This window comes from Thunnus maccoyii, chromosome 22 (genome assembly GCF_910596095.1).
Source record: "Thunnus maccoyii chromosome 22, fThuMac1.1, whole genome shotgun sequence".
NCBI classification, from domain to species: domain Eukaryota; kingdom Metazoa; phylum Chordata; class Actinopteri; order Scombriformes; family Scombridae; genus Thunnus; species Thunnus maccoyii.
Window position 1 is genome coordinate 20,458,258 of NC_056554.1, and position 19,133 is coordinate 20,477,390.

At 39.1% G+C, this 19,133-nt stretch overlaps 2 protein-coding genes and 1 long non-coding RNA gene across 5 annotated transcripts; 2 read left to right on the forward strand and 1 right to left on the reverse strand.

Moving 5' to 3' along the window:
- The first annotated feature begins 834 nt into the window (after positions 1-834).
- Positions 835-5,093, forward strand: LOC121889290 (myelin-oligodendrocyte glycoprotein-like). 2 transcript variants are annotated; one of them, XM_042401140.1, is made up of 4 exons: positions 835-1,547; positions 3,174-3,551; positions 4,143-4,235; positions 4,400-5,093. In XM_042401140.1, the coding sequence occupies exons 1-4, from the start codon at positions 1,448-1,450 to the stop codon at positions 4,528-4,530; spliced, it is 702 nt and encodes a 233-aa protein (XP_042257074.1). In that variant the 5' UTR covers positions 835-1,447; the 3' UTR covers positions 4,531-5,093. The 2 variants fall into 2 exon arrangements, with proteins under 2 accessions (XP_042257074.1, XP_042257075.1); XM_042401141.1 differs by having other exon boundaries at positions 838-1,407.
- A 4,957-nt stretch (positions 5,094-10,050) lies between these two features.
- Positions 10,051-16,419, forward strand: tmem185 (transmembrane protein 185). The gene is made up of 7 exons (XM_042401310.1): positions 10,051-10,267; positions 12,078-12,254; positions 13,337-13,544; positions 13,774-13,857; positions 14,059-14,235; positions 15,015-15,138; positions 15,931-16,419. Exons 1-7 carry the CDS (start codon positions 10,230-10,232, stop codon positions 16,179-16,181), a joined length of 1,059 nt encoding a protein of 352 aa, XP_042257244.1. The 5' UTR covers positions 10,051-10,229; the 3' UTR covers positions 16,182-16,419.
- LOC121889392 lies at positions 13,769-18,407 on the reverse strand. Of its 2 annotated transcripts, none has more exons than XR_006093510.1 (3): positions 18,367-18,407; positions 17,121-17,243; positions 13,769-13,854 (listed from the first exon to the last, which is right to left on the reverse strand). It is a non-coding gene; the product is annotated as an uncharacterized LOC121889392 (long non-coding RNA). The 2 variants fall into 2 exon arrangements; XR_006093511.1 differs by lacking the exon at positions 13,769-13,854 and adding an exon at positions 14,142-14,228.
- Positions 18,408-19,133: the final 726 nt, after the last annotated feature.

The following is a 19,133-nucleotide window of genomic DNA, read 5'->3' on the forward strand; positions in this document are numbered from 1 at the left end:
AGTAGTAATTTAAAAAGTATTTTAAATGGATTTACTTAGAAAAAAAACTATATATTTATGTGAAAGGGGATTTATTATGTTTTTTGTGATTTTCTTTTATTTATATACTGTTATGATGTCAGATATCTATGTTAAAACATGGGCAAAGGTCCAAAACTTCAGAAATACTCCCTGCAAGTCAAAAGTCAGGGCTTCAACCTGCCCTGAAGGCTTTGTTTGTGACGGTTTTTTTTATACCTTGTCAATGAGTTGATGTCAGCTTGTTGCACATGTACACAAATGGCCATCCATTCTGTAGACTTTGTCGCTACAGTTGTTGCTAAGGTGTTGGTTTTGGCTCTGACACGTACGAATGTGTGTGAGAAGTTGATATTTCGAGTGAAGAACAAGTAAAAGAAGTGGCATCCTGCTACCATAGTTTGTTTACGTAGAGTGGTGTATGTACAGAGTGGGCTCATCGGAAGGGGGGCCTTAAAGAGACAGGAGCTAAAACGACCTGTTTCAGACAGAGGCTGAACTGAGGGGCTGCATAAAGGACCAGTATAAGATAAATAAGGAGTTTTTTAAACTGTAAATCATGTAAAGATATTCCAGTAGAGCCCCAGATTCAGAGAGAGAGAAAGAGAGAGAGAGAGAGAGAGAAATGCTGATGAGAACAAAGCCAGAGTAATAAAACATTATTTTCTGATTGTTTCACAGTGGTTACGTTCCAAAGCACAAATAAACACATGAAACACAGAGAGGGAATGTTTTGAAATTTAAGAAAAATACCAAGAGCAGATTCTACAGTAAGGATACAAAGTAAATGATGCAGACATGCAGAGAGAGAGGAAACAGAAACCAGATATGGAAACTGTGGTTATATTTATAGGCTATATAGAGTTGCAATCTGCAACCTCACCACTAGATGTCACTAAATTGTACACACTGGTCCTTTGAATTTGCCTGTATGTCTATAGTCTATGACACTTTTTAAAATCAAAAAGCAGATTGACAAAATGTAAGATAGCAGTCTTTGAAAAAACAACACATTCATGTTATACCCTGAGTATAGCCTATTAAATATGGTTATAATCTATAACATAGAGCCCGCATTAATGAAATAAAAGTTGATTTTAGGCAGAGCCAATACTTTCTAGTGTCCAGATATGAGGAAAAATCGAAATTGCTGTACTTCCACAGGTCTTCCGCTGGTTTCTCAGATGGATTTCACCCAAATACTGCAAACATCTGCAACATAAAGCCAATATCTGTGAAATATAAGTTGATTTGAGGCAGAGCGAACATAACGTTTTTTTATGGGTGGAGTCGAGTTTTAATTTCCATGCTGAGGTCATAGTCTTATTTAGACAGTCTAAATGACACCTTTTCACTAAGACAAACCATTCTGCACTGTGACTCTGTGATGTGGGTATCCTGTCTGTCAGATAAGCTTTAACATATTTAAATGGATTATGAGTTCCTTTACAGTTGTCCACTCTCGCCTCTAACTATACGCTTGACTGTCGTCCTCTTTTTGCTGCTATTCGCCTACACGCCTGCTAAAGGTAAGTCTCTCCATTATGTATTTGTTCATTTCAACGACTAATTTTAACTTGTAGCCCGATATATCCAACATCGTTCGCGTAGTTTCTTTGTGTCTGAGTTAGTTAGTTAGTAAACCGCTGATCGTTGTTGGTATGAGACGTGTTTTAAGGTGAAAGTGTGACAGTTTTTGGCAAATAATGCTTTAGATTATATAGGTATGTCAAGTCCAACCGAAGTGATGTTTTTGTCATGTAGGTCTTTGACTAGGCCTACATGCCTTAAATGAAATATAATTTTAGAAATGCTCTAAACTTAACTTACAGCGAAATAATTCCTATACGACACACACTTTCCACACAAAAGACACATACGACACAAAAGTGTGGATGATACCTCTCCGCCAGGCGTTGGAGGGACTATGTGGGTATGGGATAAATAAATAGTGTAGGCGAATATAATACTTATACTTTTTCGCAGATTTTTACATGTGGTGTGAATGTCCAGGTTTACACAGTGAAACAGTTTGTAATAAAGCAGCCCTTCTCACGATGACTCCTGAGCTTCATCACAGCTGTTGGGGCATTTTTATTGTAAATAGTCCAAAATCCTTCTCAGTTCTCAGTTCTCAGTTTTGCTGTTTAACTGCAATGTCTGTAGTGACATAACTGCAAGCATGGAAGCGTTTCTATATACTGAATGCACCCTCTAATCATTACAGTAAATCATTAAAGGAATAACATTTTGTTATGCTATAAGTTAGTTGTTGTCTGATTGGACAGATAAGGCTATTGTTATACACAGAAATGAGTATCAATGTTACTGGTTCTTCAGGGAAGTGAACGTTTAAGTTCCTCAGATACACCTGACATACGCTTTCATACCGGCCCATTTAAAGGGTCAGTTCACCCTTTTTGACATCCGTTTTATTTGTTTCTGGGATTTGGGCCTCATTGTCAGTACTGTGTCTCCTTAACGACCTTGTTTGTCAGGTTATGTGTTCTCTGCAATTTTGAAATGTAAAGAAAAGCCCGAAACACTGGAGACAACAACAGAAACTGCTGCTGTAAAACTAACTTTAGGTCCTACATCTGCATCTATTATGTGCTATTTCTCTTTTTTGGTTCAGTTTGACCTTTTTTGGCACTGAATTCTATGATTAGCCGAGTTGCTGTTCAAAGTTCAAGCTGTTTTAAGGGTCATCAGAGGTGATACTTTAAACTGCATATTTGGTTCAGGCTAAACTTGGTTGTGGTTTTCTGTAGAAATACCACACGGTCACTGAAGCTTGAGTTAAATTTGCTTCACACCTGTCCGGGGTTTCACACCAAGAACATGCACTCCCAAGTTGAATGGGTATGACACCTCTGCACCTGGTTTAACAGATGTTTAAAGCCAAATTTGTATTGTTAAGAAGATTTTTAGTCATTTCTAATCATTCATATTTAACATTTGTAACAGTGCAACAAAAAAGAGGCTAAGAATGAAAGGTGGCTGTTAACCTTCACTTTTAGCGCTGCTGTTGTGAAGTTATATGTGGAAATTGGGTATGAATTTATGGAAAGTGTCTGACTTTTTTGGAAGAAAAACAACAGTGGCGATAATATCATTAAATATGTTTCACCATCAATATTCCCTCCATTTCTCAGGTCAGCCTCAGGTGATTGGTTCACTCCAGCCAATCATGGCCGCCCCAGGTGACAGTGTCGTCCTGCCGTGTCACGTGGAGCCTCCGATCGATGTGAGGGGACTGATGGTGGAGTGGTCGAGGCCCGACCGTAAGCCTGACCCCAGAGATCGGCTTAGCAGGGTCGAGTACGTCCATCTTTACCGAGACAATCGCGAGGTCCCGGACATGAAGATCCCGTCGTACGTCAGCAGGACGGAGTTGTTCACAGACGGACTGAGACAAGGCAACATATCGCTCAAAATCATTAATGTGACGCTTGCAGACAAAGGGAGGTACAAGTGTTTCATCCCGAAGTTAAAGAGCACAAACCAGGCTTCAGTTGTTCATCTTGTCATTGGTGAGTTAATCTCTTAAAATGTTGTTTATGGTCCAGATTAAAAATTAACATGAATTTTTTATTATTATTATCGATATTTTGTCTCGTCTATAGAGCGTCAAAAATAATACACATAAAAGATCAGTGTCTTTAATACCTTTAAAGGACCAGTGTGTAGGATTTAGTGGCCAACTCCCCTCCCCCTCTCCTTCCAAATGTGTAGGAGAACCTACGACGGCTGCAAAGCTCTTGAAAAACAGGAAAGTCCCTCTCTAGATCCAGTGTTTAGTTTGTTCTGGGCTACTGTAGAAACATGGAGGTGCAACATAGACCTGCTCCCAATGTAGATATAAAGGGCTCATTCTAAGATAACAAAAACACAATAATTCTTATTTTCAGGAGATTATACACTGATTAAAACATACTTATGAATATTATATTCCATTTCTGCCAGTCTTTTCAGCTAGATGCCACTAAATTCTATACACTGCACCTTTAAAACTTTGAGGATCATTTTGTCAACAACTTACTTTGTTTTTTACTTGTAAGAAACTGCTAGTGTTTCCTTTAAATGTTGTGCTATACATCATTACAAGTCTTGTGTTTTCCTAGAGCCAAACTACGATAAAAACTGGACAACAGAGATGCCACTGCATCCCAGAAATCTCCAAACTCCTGATCCAAAGGAAGAGACTGACATTAGAGGTGAGGAAAGGTCAAATGTTCAACATTTTCAGTGTTTCATTTTATAGTTTTTTGATAAAATCCCCATATAGCAGTGACATTGCATGTTGTTTCATGTCTTGTTTGGTGTAGTCCAGTTAATATCGTCTCTGTTTGGATTTCTTTTAAATTTTATTTCCCATCAGATGGTTGGTCCAGTCGGAGCAGACTGACCCTGGTTGGGGTCATATGCGTCTTGCTGATCCTGAGCATTGGAGTCGGAGGATACAGACTTATACAGAAGCATCCCAAACAAACACTACATCAGAGTCTTTAAGTTTCTTTTTATCTATCTACAGTAGAGAAGAATAAGTGTTGGAAAATCCTTTTATATGAATAATGTCAGGCTCTTTTGGGAGAAAAAAACTAATAGACTGTCTATTAGTTTTTTTATTTCCAAAGAGGCACTGTATGTCATTCTACAGAATTCTGCAATGGAGCTGCAGTCATCTCAATACTGTGAAAGTTGAACCTTAGTTGTTTTGAATAAAGTTTTTTTCCTCCTTTCATTTTCACAATGCCTGAACAGGAGGAGCAGATTGTACCTCAGCCTACATCCCAAACCCACTGCTGAAACAACACAAATCTCTGATTGTGAGCCAAAGTGCATATTGTTTTAGTTTTGAATCCACATTTGGGTTTTGTAGAAGTTTGCACGTCAGGAACTACATTTCCTCAATATGGAGGAAATTGTTCCTCCCTTTACAGCGTTCGCTTTCAAAGTGCTTTTGTGCCGGTCACCTATCGATAATGAAAAGAACAACGAAGTGATAGCGATCTAATGTTGTATTTCTTAATTTGTTGTTTTTAAATGTTCAAATAAAAGCTGGTCTTTTATTGCCTGTAGTATAGTGTTTATTAATTATTATTAAGATTCTCTGTTAATATCCTCCCACTAAAGCATTATAAATCTGTTTAAATGCTACCTCATATTCTCAGTTCATATGATTCAATACAAAATCTTGATAATTCTAGTTTTTGGTCAGCTAAACCTGCCTTTTTTAGGTGTTGGCAGCCCATCCATACAAGATTATGTATGAAGTTCAGATGAGAACATCAGCTGGATCACAATGTTCATGATAATAAACATAATCACTCTACATTAACTACAGTATTTTAGTCTGCATGTTACAGACTAAAGTTATAATTTCTGTGAAGTCCTCCTCCAGTTACTACTGAAAACATCCACTGGGGAAGCACCCAGGGGAACAATTTACATAGAAATATGGACTCTCACAAAAAACAGGATGTATAATATAAGCTTAATCCAATGGAAAAAATTCAGATCAGTGGAAAAACAGGTAGGGCTAAATGAGGTTTCATAAAAAACAACTGAACCATTTCTTCCTACAGATTCAGCACTTGATCAAGAGTTGATGGAAACCTAATGTTCCTTAGCCAAAGCTCAGTAAGTATTATCAGCTTGATGTAGTTAAAGTATTGCAGTAAAAGTAGTGGTTTGGTCCCTCTGACTGATATATTATTATATATGACATCATTGGATTATTAATACTGAAGCATCAGTGTTAGAGCAGCATGTTACTGTTGTAGCTGCTGGAGGTGGAGCTAGTTTCAACTACTTTATATACAGTTAGCTAGTTCAGTCCAGTGGTTCCTAACCTAGGGGTCGGGCCCCTCCAAAGGGTCAGCAGATAAATCTGAGGGGTCGTGAGATGATTAATGGGAGAGGAAAGAAGAAAAAACAAAGTTCTGATACACAAATCTGTTTTCAGTTTTTGGACTTTTTCTCTAATCTTTGATTTTTGGTGAAATATTGGATCATTTAAACATTTATTGAAATGAAACCATGTGAGAAGTTTAGAATGAAAAATCACTATTTGGTGGAGCTGTTAACAACTCATAGACATCTGAAATGTGACCTTGACTACACACTGTTTTATGTAAGATGTCAAAAGCCAAAAAGGTTGGAAACCACTGGTTTCATCTTTAATAATGTGTTGTATTTTAAAAGCTTGTTATATTATCCATTGTGTCAAATCTTCATCTGAAAAGTAACTAAAGCTGTCAAATAAATGTAGTGGAGTAGAAAGTACTCATGTACTGTACTTAAGTACAGTACATGAGCAAATGTACTTAGTTACTTTCCACCACTGGTGGTGGATAAAAACTGAATGCTCATGTTTAGTTTTGATTACATGGACAGTAAGCAGACCTGTCCCAGATGATCTGAGAGGTCTAGATGGTTCATAATGCAGCATTCAGACCAGAAATGTATTTTGGCCGCTAAACCATTCAGTTCTTTCATAAACCAACAGTATTTTTTTTAAAGAGATAACACAAGACTTTAGTCATCCCAAATTATTTTTGAGGAGGTGTATGGGAGTGAGAGAGGACGACATGAATGGGAACATTTAGGGAAGGGAGGTAGGGGTGGGAAGGCTAGTGTGCAGAAGAAGAAGAAAAAGAATGAAGTCAGGATCATGAGTATCGGATGTACAGAGACAATACAAATCCAAGATATTGCAACTATGGAAAACAGAGTGTTGCGTAATAATGAAACAAGAGGCTGCAGTACGGCAGCAACAGTTCATCTACAGTCAGAATACTAGATTTCATTTAAAATAGGGTATGTGGCAATTAGGCGGGACAGGGGAGATGGGGGGGTTGAGTTACCTTTGAACTAAATATCCCATTTACTGTGCGAGAGTTGAAGAGATTGGAATATTTTTCTGATGATTTCCTAATCATAATCAAAGTAGAAAGCTTTTGTTTCTTGGGAGTTTATTTTGACCTTAGACTAACATGGAGGAAACATATAAGAAACATAGTGAAGTAAAGTACAAAAGTCGTTAATGTCATGAGGTGTCTTGAGGGGCTGGAATGGGGGGCTAATATTTCGTCATTAAAGCATATATATGTCGCATTAATACAGTCAAGAACAGATTATGGTAGTGCGGTGTAGCAGACCCGGATGTGTGTGCTCTTCGAGTCGAGGCAGGAGAAATGCCACTGTGGCTCCACAGGAAGCAGATAATGGCCGACTACTGGATTAATAGGAGACACAAAGAGAATCATCCAACTACGAGAGTTTTGGAGGCTTGCTGGGAGAGAGGAAAAGGACATAAAACAAGCTTTGGGTGGGTAGACAAAGACAACTGTGCTGTGACTAAACTGTTGCAAAATGCTTGTGTAGACATGCTATCATTAGAACATTAAGAACTGAAACAAAACAGCAGACTTAGTGTAGGAGTTTTACAGATGAGTCAAAGGATCCATTATCAGAAGCAACTGGGGGAGCTGTGGTGATTCCCAGTTACCAAATTGTCATGTCATGTGGAAGAGACAGGCTGAGAAGGGTTTGGCTCCAAAGCTGAAAGGATGCAGGATTTACTGTGTAGGTCTGGTGCTCCAGTCGTGCAGATCAGAGGGACCAGGTCCAGTCCTTTGTGTAGAGTTAGTGGCAAGCTAACTCTGTTTCGTGGCTCCTGTACTTGTTAAACCAGCCAGCAGACTTGTGTGGTAGCTGCTGGCGCTAGAAAACTAAGCATGTGGTAAACTGTGGTCCACATGTAGTCCCAACATACTGTTGGAGTAATCTTGTTCTTGATCAATGTCTGGCTAATAACACAATGATGAAGAACAAAGTTGAAGAAACTCCACAAGCTCTAGTTGATTCTTACTTGAATATATGAAGTTTATTAAAAACAAATACTGGATATCAGAGAAACCTTTGGCACAATGTGTACATGGATAAAGTCACACCAAAAACTTAAAGGATTACAGGAGACTGTGAGTTCTTACAGTATAGCACACATCATGCAACCTGAGAGGAAGAAACACTTGGGCACACAGGGTCAGAGTGAACTCTAACTATAAATAACGAAGATAGCTTCGTTACCCATCCAAGGCTATTGCCTTATCTCATATCCTGGTACCCAGAACATAAAACATTACTTGTGAGAGACATATACAGAGAACCCCCTCCCCTACAATATAAACAGCCCAGTCTATACACCAGACCTTCTGAAACCCCACAGTATCATTCACCAGACTGTAATAAGCATATTCAGTCCTGAGGCGTGCAGAGACCAGCTCCTTCAACAATAACACCGGGTTCTACCAGCACACATTCCTTCACTTCATCCTTGTGAGCCAAGTAGGCCAGTTCAGCCTGCTCAAACAGAAAGTTCAACAACACATGTTTTGTTTTGTTTTTCACAGAATACATGGTGAATTCCCAGTATGTACAGCCCCACAGACAAAAGAACCTGCACTTTCCCACATAGCACATCAGACAAAGCAAGAACAGCTGACACATTGTTACAGTCAGTAAACAGATGAACAACAGTCTCAAGGAAATTATAGAAAGGACGGCCATTCCCCATATTTTTATTTATTTTGGACAGAAAAAAATGAGTTGCCAGGGCCCCATGAAGCACCCTCCACTGCAGATTCCCTGATCTTTTTGTTACTGGAGGTTTTACCCTCCACGTAAACTTTGCCCAGTCTGCCCTCTCAGAGCGTCCCGCCACTGATGCTCCTTGACGTCCTGCAGAGCTTAATCTTTCTGACCTTCACTGCAGCTGCGAATAAGCCCCCCCCCCCCGGCCTTCCTCCTGCCATCCTTGAGTCTCAGCTGACACCACTAGAGAGGGAAAAACTAGACCAAGAGTCTCAGTGATGTAATGCCAGCCTCCATGGACCACTGCTGCAATCCCTGCCTACATGATGCGGCTTCTTAAGTTCTCAGACTGGACAGCTTCAACTGGAGTGAGCTAAATAATTAGGTAGTGGCAACAGTATTGGGATAGTGCAGCAAAAGGAAGACACTTATATAGAATACAGAATAAAGTAGGAGTGGAAAGAAATGGTTGAAGTGACAGAAAAGAACAAGTAATTGTAAAACTGGTTAAGAATTGGCCATAGCAATCTGAACAACACATTATTCATCATTGGAAAACACCCATCTTGCCATTGAGATCAGTGTACAGGGAGGAAGACTGTGTCATCATGACTTCATGCTGGAGATATGAGGAGGGGAGAAGAAGAATGATGTTGTTTGGTGTTTGGTGGATTGGATGATTGAAGTTTGAAGAAACAAGACATATTGGCTATTTAACAATTTATTTATTTAACAAATAGGAGCCTCAGTAGCGTGTGAAAGAACCATACACAGCCACAACAGCCTGGCACCTGCTTCTCATGCTGGTCACCAGCCTGGTCACTCACTGCTGTGGGATGGCATCCCATTTTTCAACCAGCATTTGTTGCAAGTCAGCCAATGTGGTTGTGTTGGTCACTCTGGCACGAACAGCACACCCAAGCTGATCCCACAAGTTTTTAGTGGGGTTGAGGTCAGGACTGCTGGCATGCCATTCCATCCTCCCCACTCCCAAATTCTGGAGGTAGTCTCTGATAAACCCCACAAACCGACAAATGCTGGTTGAAGAGTGGAATGCCACACAAATTTCCTTACTTTTTGTGCTATGCTATGCTTTTATAACTAAAAATGTTGAACATGTATTAATGCACTGTGTCAAATATAATGAAGAAAGAGTAAAGATACAACAAAGGGTGAGAGAGGCCAGACGGGGATGGGATTTGAAGAAATACTAAGAACTAATGGTGATAAGGTGAGGGAAATTCAGAGAGGGGAAGTAGAATTCTATGTAAACAATGTACTATTTAACAGAATATAGTATAGGGTTTATTGGGTTCTCTTTTTGGTTTTGGTTTTGTTTTGTAACCAGGATCCTGTTCTACATACAATAGGTGGCGCTATGCACCTATAAATTGGTATTACAATCCGCCAATAAAGGTGAAGAAGAAGAAGAATTAATGACGTAATTTCCGAGGCAACGTTCGTCAAGGGAAAAAAAAACAAAAACCAAAACACACGGGCTAGCATGAAACCGAAAGGCTCGTCTACCACCGAAATTATTATGTATAGCATACAAATTAGTCGATGAATTAGCGGGACACTAATGTTAGCTGTCTAACAAGCTTTTTAGCACCATGAATTTAAGAGGACTTTTTCAGGACTTCAATCCCAGGTAACGTTAACAACGATTTACTACTTTAGCTAACTATGTAGCATTAGCTGGTTAGCATAGTTAAGACTGAGTAGTTTGTTACGCCGCCGTACGAAAAACACCCAGAAATGGTGTGTGTTAAGTGTGAATTGTTATACATTTTTTTCTTAGTGGCTTGGCAGACAGCGTTAACTTGTAAATAACTCTTAAATGAGTAGCTAATGTGAAGAGAAGGTAACCTGTGGCTAAGCAAGGCCTGGCTAACATGCCAGCTAACATAACGTTAATGGATAGCTCACGGCATATTTGCGGTAACTGTAAAATAATTGCTTTATTAGGCCACTTTATCACACATGTTTTCTGTCACTATACTTCACCCGAGAAGGCGAGTCAGTGCTTTATTTTATTTGATTGTTGTCACATAAAAGTGTAGTATTTTGCCATGCGGGCACCTAACAGCAACGAGTCAAGATGTAAATTAAATAAGTTACTCCCCAAATATTCATAACACAGAACGGACAGGTTCACAGTTTTTCAAGTCTGTCTTAAAACAACAGCCAGGAGCCCAAATGAACAATGAAACAGGTTTTTCTTGCTGTAATCATTCCTCCTGTTCATACTGACCATTAGAAGATCCCTTCATAATGTACTTAAAGTGTAAGTGCCACTGCAGCTTAATCATTCAAATAATCTTTAAGCAAAGAAGTTACATAATTGATGCTTCCAGGTTCTGAAATTTGCTGCATCTCTTGGTCTTACATTATAAATAGACATAGACTGAATATTTTGGGAATTTTAGACTGTTGGTCGGACGAAACAAGACATTTCAAGACGTCACATCGGGCTTTAGGAAATTGTGATGGACAATTTTCACCGTTTTCTGATATTTTATGGACCAAATGAGTGATCGATTAATCATGATAATTGGAAGATTAATCAACAATGAGAGTAATTGTTAGTTGCAGCTCTAGTTAAGGTGAATTATAATCTGACAATGTACTAATGATGCAGATCCAGTACATATAGTCCAATAAAATGTGTTCAAGAAATAATAGTGAAATAAGTGTCATTTGTAACGACAGCCACAGTTTTAATGGTGAAGTTGGTGCTGCTTAGTTAGCAGGATGTGACTATCAACTGCTTGACAGTCACATTATCACTATGCTACAAACTAAGGTTAATTTTCCGCCCTCTTTTTCATCCATTTATCTACAGTTTATGTACACCTACGATTAACGTCAACACAGCCTTGTGTCTTTATCATCGTAACCTTTGACCAAGTCAGGTTTTCCATATATCATCAATTGTTCCTGTTTGATGATTCTCCTTCTTAAGGACTTTACATATCACTAATACACGTTAGAGCTGCAACGATTAGTCGCCAACTATTCTGATAATCAATTAATCATTTGAGTCATTTTTGAATAAAAAATACTAAAATTCTCTCGTTCCAGCTTCTTAAATGTGAATTATTCCTGTTTTCTTCAGTCTTCTACGACAGTAAACTGAATGTCTTTGCGTTGTGGACAAAACAAGACATTTGAAGCTGCATCTTGGGCTTTGGGAAACATTTTTCACCATTTTCTGACATTTTTTAGACCAAACAGCTTAAAATCTTTATCAAAAATAATCATTACTGCAGCCCTAATTCACACTCTCCACACTTCCCATCATCTACTAAAGACATCTCTATTGATTTGATAAGTTTCCTTTTATTACTTGTTACAGATCAAAACTCCAAACAGTAAAACACACACAAGGGTGCATATGGACTCTGTTTCCATTGGTATAAACCTTTAAAAGCATCTCTCTCTCTCGTCTCCTGTCGCAGTAAGTTCCTGATCTACTCGTGCCTGCTGCTATTTTCCGTGTTGTTGTCCTTGAGGCTGGATGGAGTCATCCAGTGGAGCTACTGGGCTGTGTTCACCCCGATATGGCTGTGGAAACTGCTGGTCATCATCGGGGCCTCTGTGGGAACTGGAGTCTGGGCGCACAACCCCCAGTACAGGTAAACTCTCTCATACACATTAGTGGTGCAGTATCTATCTAATTATGCTATAAAAATACAATACAGCAACAAATCCAGCACATGAAACTGTCAACTTACTCACCCACTAACTATGTACGTCATATCAACACCAGAACAAACCCACATGCTAACAAGGCTAAACTACATGCGCTCTTGCTCTCATTGATCATATTTATAGATGTAAATTCTCACAAATTATAGATTAATTACATGATTTATGTCAGATTTCGGTGACAATGACAAGATCAGACATCACAATAACTCACTGACGAAACCTCAATATTGATATTAAAGCTGCAACAATTACTGGATTTGAGGTGGTGACTATTTTCATATTGTAATACAGGTTATAATTGCAGTTTCTTAATCTTAGGTGTTTATCCTCAAACCTACATTTCTCTCAGCAAATTAAACAGGAGAAGTTGGATCTAAACTATGTTGCTGTAACAGTATAATTAGCCTGTCCTGCCCTCTACTGTCTGAAAACATGTACAATCCTTTTAAACGTCAATGTTAACTGCATACAGGATGTTCTGGTAACTAATGAAGACCAAATGGCTCCGTCTGAAATAAGATGAAAAAACAAAATCTCAGATGTTCAGTTTATTTCAGGGTGCTGAGTGAAAATTCATAATTGTTTTTGGTACTTTTTTATAGCAAGGATGCCAAACATTTGCTGTTTCCAGCTGCTTAAATGCAAAGATTTGCTGTTTTTTTTCTGTTTTATATAATTATACTGAATATCTTTAAGTTTTTGACTGTTGGTCAGACAATACAAGACTTTTGAAGACGTCATCTTGGGCTGTGGGAAACTATAACAATCATTTTAAATTATAATGTGTCTTCATTAAAACAAACACTCAGTTAAGCTTTATTACAATAATCAAACATGTAAGACTCATATCATGATATTGATTAAATGTCTCAAACCTCCTCCTACTTTGTCTTTTTTGTTAGACTCCTAAATCATCAAAGTGTGCAACAAGTCATTGAATTGTGATGATTAGTGTCAGTATGGAGGAACTCTCTGATGTTTTTGATTTCCGTCTGTCCTCCGTTAGGGCTGAAGGGGAGACGTGCGTGGAGTTCAAGGCCATGCTGATCGCAGTGGGGCTCCACGTCCTGTTGCTGATGTTCGAGGTGTTGGTGTGCGACCGCGTGGCGAGAGGAAACTACTTCTGGCTTCTCGTCTTCATGCCTCTCTTCTTCGTGTCGCCCGTCTCCGTAGCGGCCTGCGTCTGGGGGTTTAGACACGACCGCTCCCTCGAGGTAAGAAACGTGAGGAGGAGACACTGAGACCCGGCGTCGGAAATAAACACCAAACCGACAGCCAGACGCTTGTTACTAAGAACATAAATACATAAAATATCAAAGAAAGGTTACAAATGTTTGATTTCTTTAGCCTGAGATCGAATTGTGTAGCATTTTCTAGAGAAAAAGATCAGTTTTTATGCTTGTCTTGTATCCTTCATCCCTTCCTCTCTGTCCTTCTCCTCAGCTGGAGGTGTTGTGTTCAGTTAACATCCTCCAGTTCATCTTCATCGCTCTGAGGCTGGACAGGATCATCAACTGGCCTTGGCTGGTGAGACATACAGACACAAAGAAGATTCAAAATTAATTAATTGACTTTTGTTTCACACACTGAAATTCCACATGTATCATAGATCTGTATTATTACTCAACCATGTGTAGAAATTAAAGCCACTATTGGTAATAATATCGTCCTGATCCTTCATCTTCTTCAATGACGTTTGTATGTGTGTGTGTGTGTGTGTGCGTGCAGGTGGTGTGTGTCCCGCTGTGGATCCTGATGTCCTTCTTGTGCCTTGTTGTCCTCTACTACATCATCTGGTCAGTCCTCTTCCTCCGCTCCATCGATATCATCGCCGAGCAACGGCGGACTCACATCACCATGGCGATCAGCTGGATGACCATTGTGGTACCTCTTCTCACCTTTGAGGCAAGTTGTGATTATTAATACTTCATTATTGCCTTTTTTTAAAGTAGTTCAAGCTTTGACATAAATACACACAATCTTATCAGTCGTCATCTCATCAAGTTAACTTGCTTGTTAACCAGTTACAGTGGAGAATAAAGTTTATTATACGGTGTATTTTCTAGGGTTAAGCCTGTGTTATACAGGTTATAATTGCAGTTACTTAATTCCTCAAACTTACATTTCTCAACAAGTTAAACAGGAAAAGTTGGATCTAAACGATGTTGCTGTAACAGTATAATTAGCCTGTCCTGCCCTCTACTGTCTGAAAACATGTACAGTCCTTTTAAACGTCAATGTTAACTGCATACAGGATGTTCTGGTAACTAATGAAGACCAAATGACTCCTTCTAAAATAAGATGAAAAAAAAAAAATCTCAGATGTTCAGTTTATTTCAGGGTGCTGAGTGAAAATTCACAAAAAAAGACTGTGCAAGAGTATAAACATGTAAATCCGTCAGTAGCCTTTATAACAACGTTTTATTGGTATCATAAGAGGTTTTTAACCATGTTGTATTTACTCATTTTTTAATTTTGTAGCTTCATTTTTATAGCTGAAATTATCCAATAACATTTTTGTGATTATTAAAATCTGTCATTTTAAATCAATGACCACCACCAATCATTAGGCAGTGATTTACTCTGTGTAACCCATACTTCCTGTGTACACACACACATGCAGCTCACACATTTGGCTCCCGATGAAAGACTTTTTTCCTCACAACATTCACGTGTCTCTTCAGATCCTTCTGGTGCACAAGCTGGACGGCCACAACAGTCTGAGCTACGTGTGCGTGTTTGTGCCTCTCTGGCTCTCCCTGCTCACACTCATGGCCACCACCTTCGGCCAGAAGGGAGGGAACCACTGTGAGTATTTAAAGCCAGTGATGTGCTGCGGACTGCTGAATATCTCCTCTGCTCCTCTCACCACAGTGATCCTTTAATAATTTCACTTAATATAGCTTTTATAAAGCCTTATATTCTACAGTATTTATCAACATATGTGTATCTTTTGCTATACTTAGTTGTTCTTCTACTATGCAGAAAGCTTTTCTTTGCTTTGTCTCTCAGTTCTAGAGCAGCAACTAACCTTTATTTGTTCACTGTAGATTAATCAGCTGATTATCTTCTTAATTAATGAACAGTTTGGTCGATAAAATTGAAAAAAGTAGTGAGAGATGCCCTTTATGATTTGTCTTAGGGCGAGATGACGTCCTCCAATCGCTTGTTGTGGCCAACCACTAGTCCAAAACTCATATTTAGTTTAGTTTACTATCATAGAAAAAGGAGAAAGAATGAGTCATTTTTGCTACTAAAGTGACATAAATTCAATTGTATTTAATTTCGTAACTATTTTGATTGATTAATTGGTTTTGAGTCATTTTTTAAAGCTTCTCAAATGTGGTTGTGGACAAAACAAGACATTTGAAGATGTCAGTTTTGGTTTTGGGAAACAGTGATCAACATTTTCTGACATTTTATAGACCAAACAACTAATCAATGAATCTTGAAAATAATCATCAGATAATCGATAATGAAAAAAATCATCTGTACTCTTTTAGAAGGTCACATTTGTGCACCTATAGTAGTTGCAAAGTAAAAACGATTGTTATCGTTGCTGCAGTGTTTAAGCTCCGCTCTCTCCCGATCTTCCCGCAGGGTGGTTCGGCATCCGTAAGGACTTCTGCCACTTCCTGTTGGAGCTCCTCCCCTTCCTGCGTGAGTACGGCAACGTGTCCTACGACCTCCAACGCAGCGACGACCCCGAGGCGGCAGAGGACCTGCCCGTCCCCGAGCCTCCTCCGAAGATCGCCCCCATGTTCCACAAGAAGACCGGCGTGGTGATCACGCAGAGCCCCGGGAAGTACTTTGTCCCGCCGCCTAAACTCTGCATCGACATGCCCGACTAACGGCACGTCACGGCCGGAGAGGAAGGGGCTGCTGTGTTGATGCGTTCAAGTCGTGAAGCCAAAACAGCAGAGGACGTCTGGGCTCTGCATCCGGTCCCCTCACCTAAACTCTGCATCAGCACGTCTGCCCAGGGTGACGAACTAGAGCCGATACGGACGGCGGATTACTAAACGGATCCAGAATCCTCACATTGGTTTCAGCAGCTGTGTTTTGCAGTAAAAAGACTCCCCTGCCTGACTGACTGCTTTGTTTTTCCACTCGCAGGTGAAGTGTCACTGTGTTGCTTTACTCCCAAAATTTTTTATCCATTCTGAAGATGGACATTTTTTGGGGGGGGGGGGGGGGGAGGGGAAAACTGACCACGTCTCAGATAAACATTCGGGTCAAAACATAACTGACGAGACACACGGAAGAGGCTGGATCTGCGTGGACTTGAATATATGCGACTCTGTAAAAAAACAGCGGTAGATCTCTCTGCTTTAGGTTCAAAGAGCATCCATCTAAGACGACGCTTGCCTTGCTCTGTGACGGGGACCATTGGAGAGATTCTCTAGCCTGAATTTGGGATCAGAGTGTAACCCTGTTGATCATGCAGGTGGAGAAAACGAGGATGTGTGTGTGTGTGGGGTTAAAGGAAAAGTTCAGATTTTTCCTAGTCTTTGTACAACACTCATAAGCCCAAATGTACTTTCACTGAGCTACTGGTCTCTGTAATCCTTCCTCCTCTATATTGGCCATGAACTGGATTTTCCCCCCATCACAACATCTCTTATATTAGAGTTGGGTTAAAAGTCTGGAGGAACAATTACAGCGACCAGTAACTGCTGTAATGTACATTTGGCACAGGAGTATTGTTTTTAAAAACACTTGAAAAAATCTTCACCTGTCCTTTAAAAAAAAAACAAAAAACGGAATAATGGAAATGGCACTTTGTTAACCTGTTCCAAGAGAAGTCCTGTCTGTTTCTTTTGTATTCTTGTTTTGTTTTTTATTGTAAATACCAGAAGTTTTCAAGTTAGGGACCAGAGTGGAGATGGCAGGGTTGAAGGTAAGAGGCAGACCTGGGGGGGAGGGAGAAAAGAAAAATTGCAGTCATCCTCTCCCGTTTTAAGGGTTAGGGTCAGTGCGAATGATCAAGAATCACCATAATACAATCAAGACAGCGTTAAACATGTTGGTAAACAGAATTCTTAATTGGCTTTTTGGTTTTTCTTTAGACGTTTTTTTCAAGACAATCTCACAGTATGCAGCAAATACGGCACCTCACTGTAGCTCCCATACGGGACTCGAAGCTCATACGTCTAGAATTTGAATGTGATTTAGCAGCTTTCACATTATTCTGATGTTTTTTTTTTTTTGGTCGTAGAAAAATTTAAAGACAATTCCTGTGAAAATTGGTGTCTCTGTTTTGAAGGGTGTGTGGAGGAGGAGGAGGAGGAGGAAGGGAGTGTTTGGCCATCGGTTTTGCTGTGTCTTATTTTCATACTCCAACTATAGTCGTCAAAGCCAGAAATTTTTTTTAAAAAGAAAAAAATCCTGCACATATCGGCTTTGACTTAGTTGAGACGATGAAAACTTGCAAAATACGTTTTTATTTAGATCTGGTGAGTAGAGAGTGTAACTCCTGATTATTCCCCGTGTATGTGTGCACATTGCCAGATTTCCTCAATGTATCAAGTTATTCAGAAAAGCAAAAACATTCATCCCCCCAACCCCATCTTTTATTTTACTCTGAAAAACTGATCGCTGGATCGTCCGGCATCCTGTGTGTAACTTTGTTTTCTACATATTGTCTTTTTTTTTTTCCATTAAATTGGTCTGATTTACTCATTATTCTCCCTTAATGCTGCAAGTTGAGCAACTTGGGTTTCTTCTGGTGATAGCAGACATCATCGCTTTTTAAAATATATTTATTTTGGAATTATATTAAGAAAGGAGAAAAAAAAAAATCCACTCTCAAATTGTTCTGCTTGATTTCATTATATTTCATAATTTCTTCTTGTATGACCATTGAACATTATGTTATTTAAAATGTGGCTAATTTACATGGATTGTATGGAACTGACACTTAAAATCTGACGAGCATTTGTCGGATTCTCTCGGATTAAACTCAAGAAATACTGACGTGATGTCGCGTAATCTGTGTTTGGCCAGTTGATCCACTGGATTTAGAAGAATACTCACGAATTTCCTACGCGGGGTTCTTCGTCTCATTTCAGTTTCTGCAAAAGTGAGCACAGGTGAAGAAATGTGTCATATGAGGTTTGTTCAACACTGCAAATATTCTAAAAACATTAAACTTTTGACTGAAAACAGCTGCATGAAGCTAAATGTTTGAGTAGCTGCATTAACTTTACACAGTGAGAATTAAAAGGACAATATGTTTGCGAGGTTTAGCTTAACTCTAAACTTAATAACATGTATTTGAAAATAGTCAGCACAATATGAAGTTTTATACTTTTGGATGTATTTTTCCTGCTGTTCCAGGCAGTCATTTGTTTCTATTCATGGTCAATATGATATGAAAATCAATTATTCTTGAAACCAGCTTGAGTTGATCACAATAAACATGCAGTCTGTGATAATAATATCTGTTTGTATCGTATGGTGGTGATGTAGTTAAAGTGCAGATTGACTCAAAGTCTGCACAACATTGTCTGAATGAAATAACGCAGACATGATGTTCAACGTGATCGATCACACGACTCAAAAAAGTTTTAAGAGTCTTTATAGATAAACAAACAGATGTCTGGAACAATAGAAAGTCAACTGCAGGTTTCTTCAAAAAAAGCTATAATATATAAATATGATTTGTAGAATCACATGGATAAGCGTTGACTTCGCACTCATTTAGCTTGTTAATGTGGCAGGAATTCACTCAATTCTATTTATGGATTTATTTAATGTCAGTCTAGACATGAACTTCAGCTACATGTATAAAACACGAGGCG

Bases quoted from the DNA above. Each gene is read 5' to 3' on its own strand.
- LOC121889290 (XM_042401140.1), top strand. From the start codon at position 1,448: ATGGATTATGAGTTCCTTTACAGTTGTCCACTCTCGCCTCTAACTATA. The intron at 1,548-3,173 runs GTAAGTCTCTCC...TCCATTTCTCAG, and splicing joins CGCCTACACGCCTGCTAAAG to GTCAGCCTCAGGTGATTGGT. The intron at 4,236-4,399 runs GTGAGGAAAGGT...ATTTCCCATCAG, and splicing joins GGAAGAGACTGACATTAGAG to ATGGTTGGTCCAGTCGGAGC.
- tmem185 (XM_042401310.1), top strand. From the start codon at position 10,230: ATGAATTTAAGAGGACTTTTTCAGGACTTCAATCCCAG. The intron at 13,858-14,058 runs GTGAGACATACA...GTGTGCGTGCAG, and splicing joins TCATCAACTGGCCTTGGCTG to GTGGTGTGTGTCCCGCTGTG. The intron at 15,139-15,930 runs GTGAGTATTTAA...ATCTTCCCGCAG, and splicing joins CCAGAAGGGAGGGAACCACT to GGTGGTTCGGCATCCGTAAG.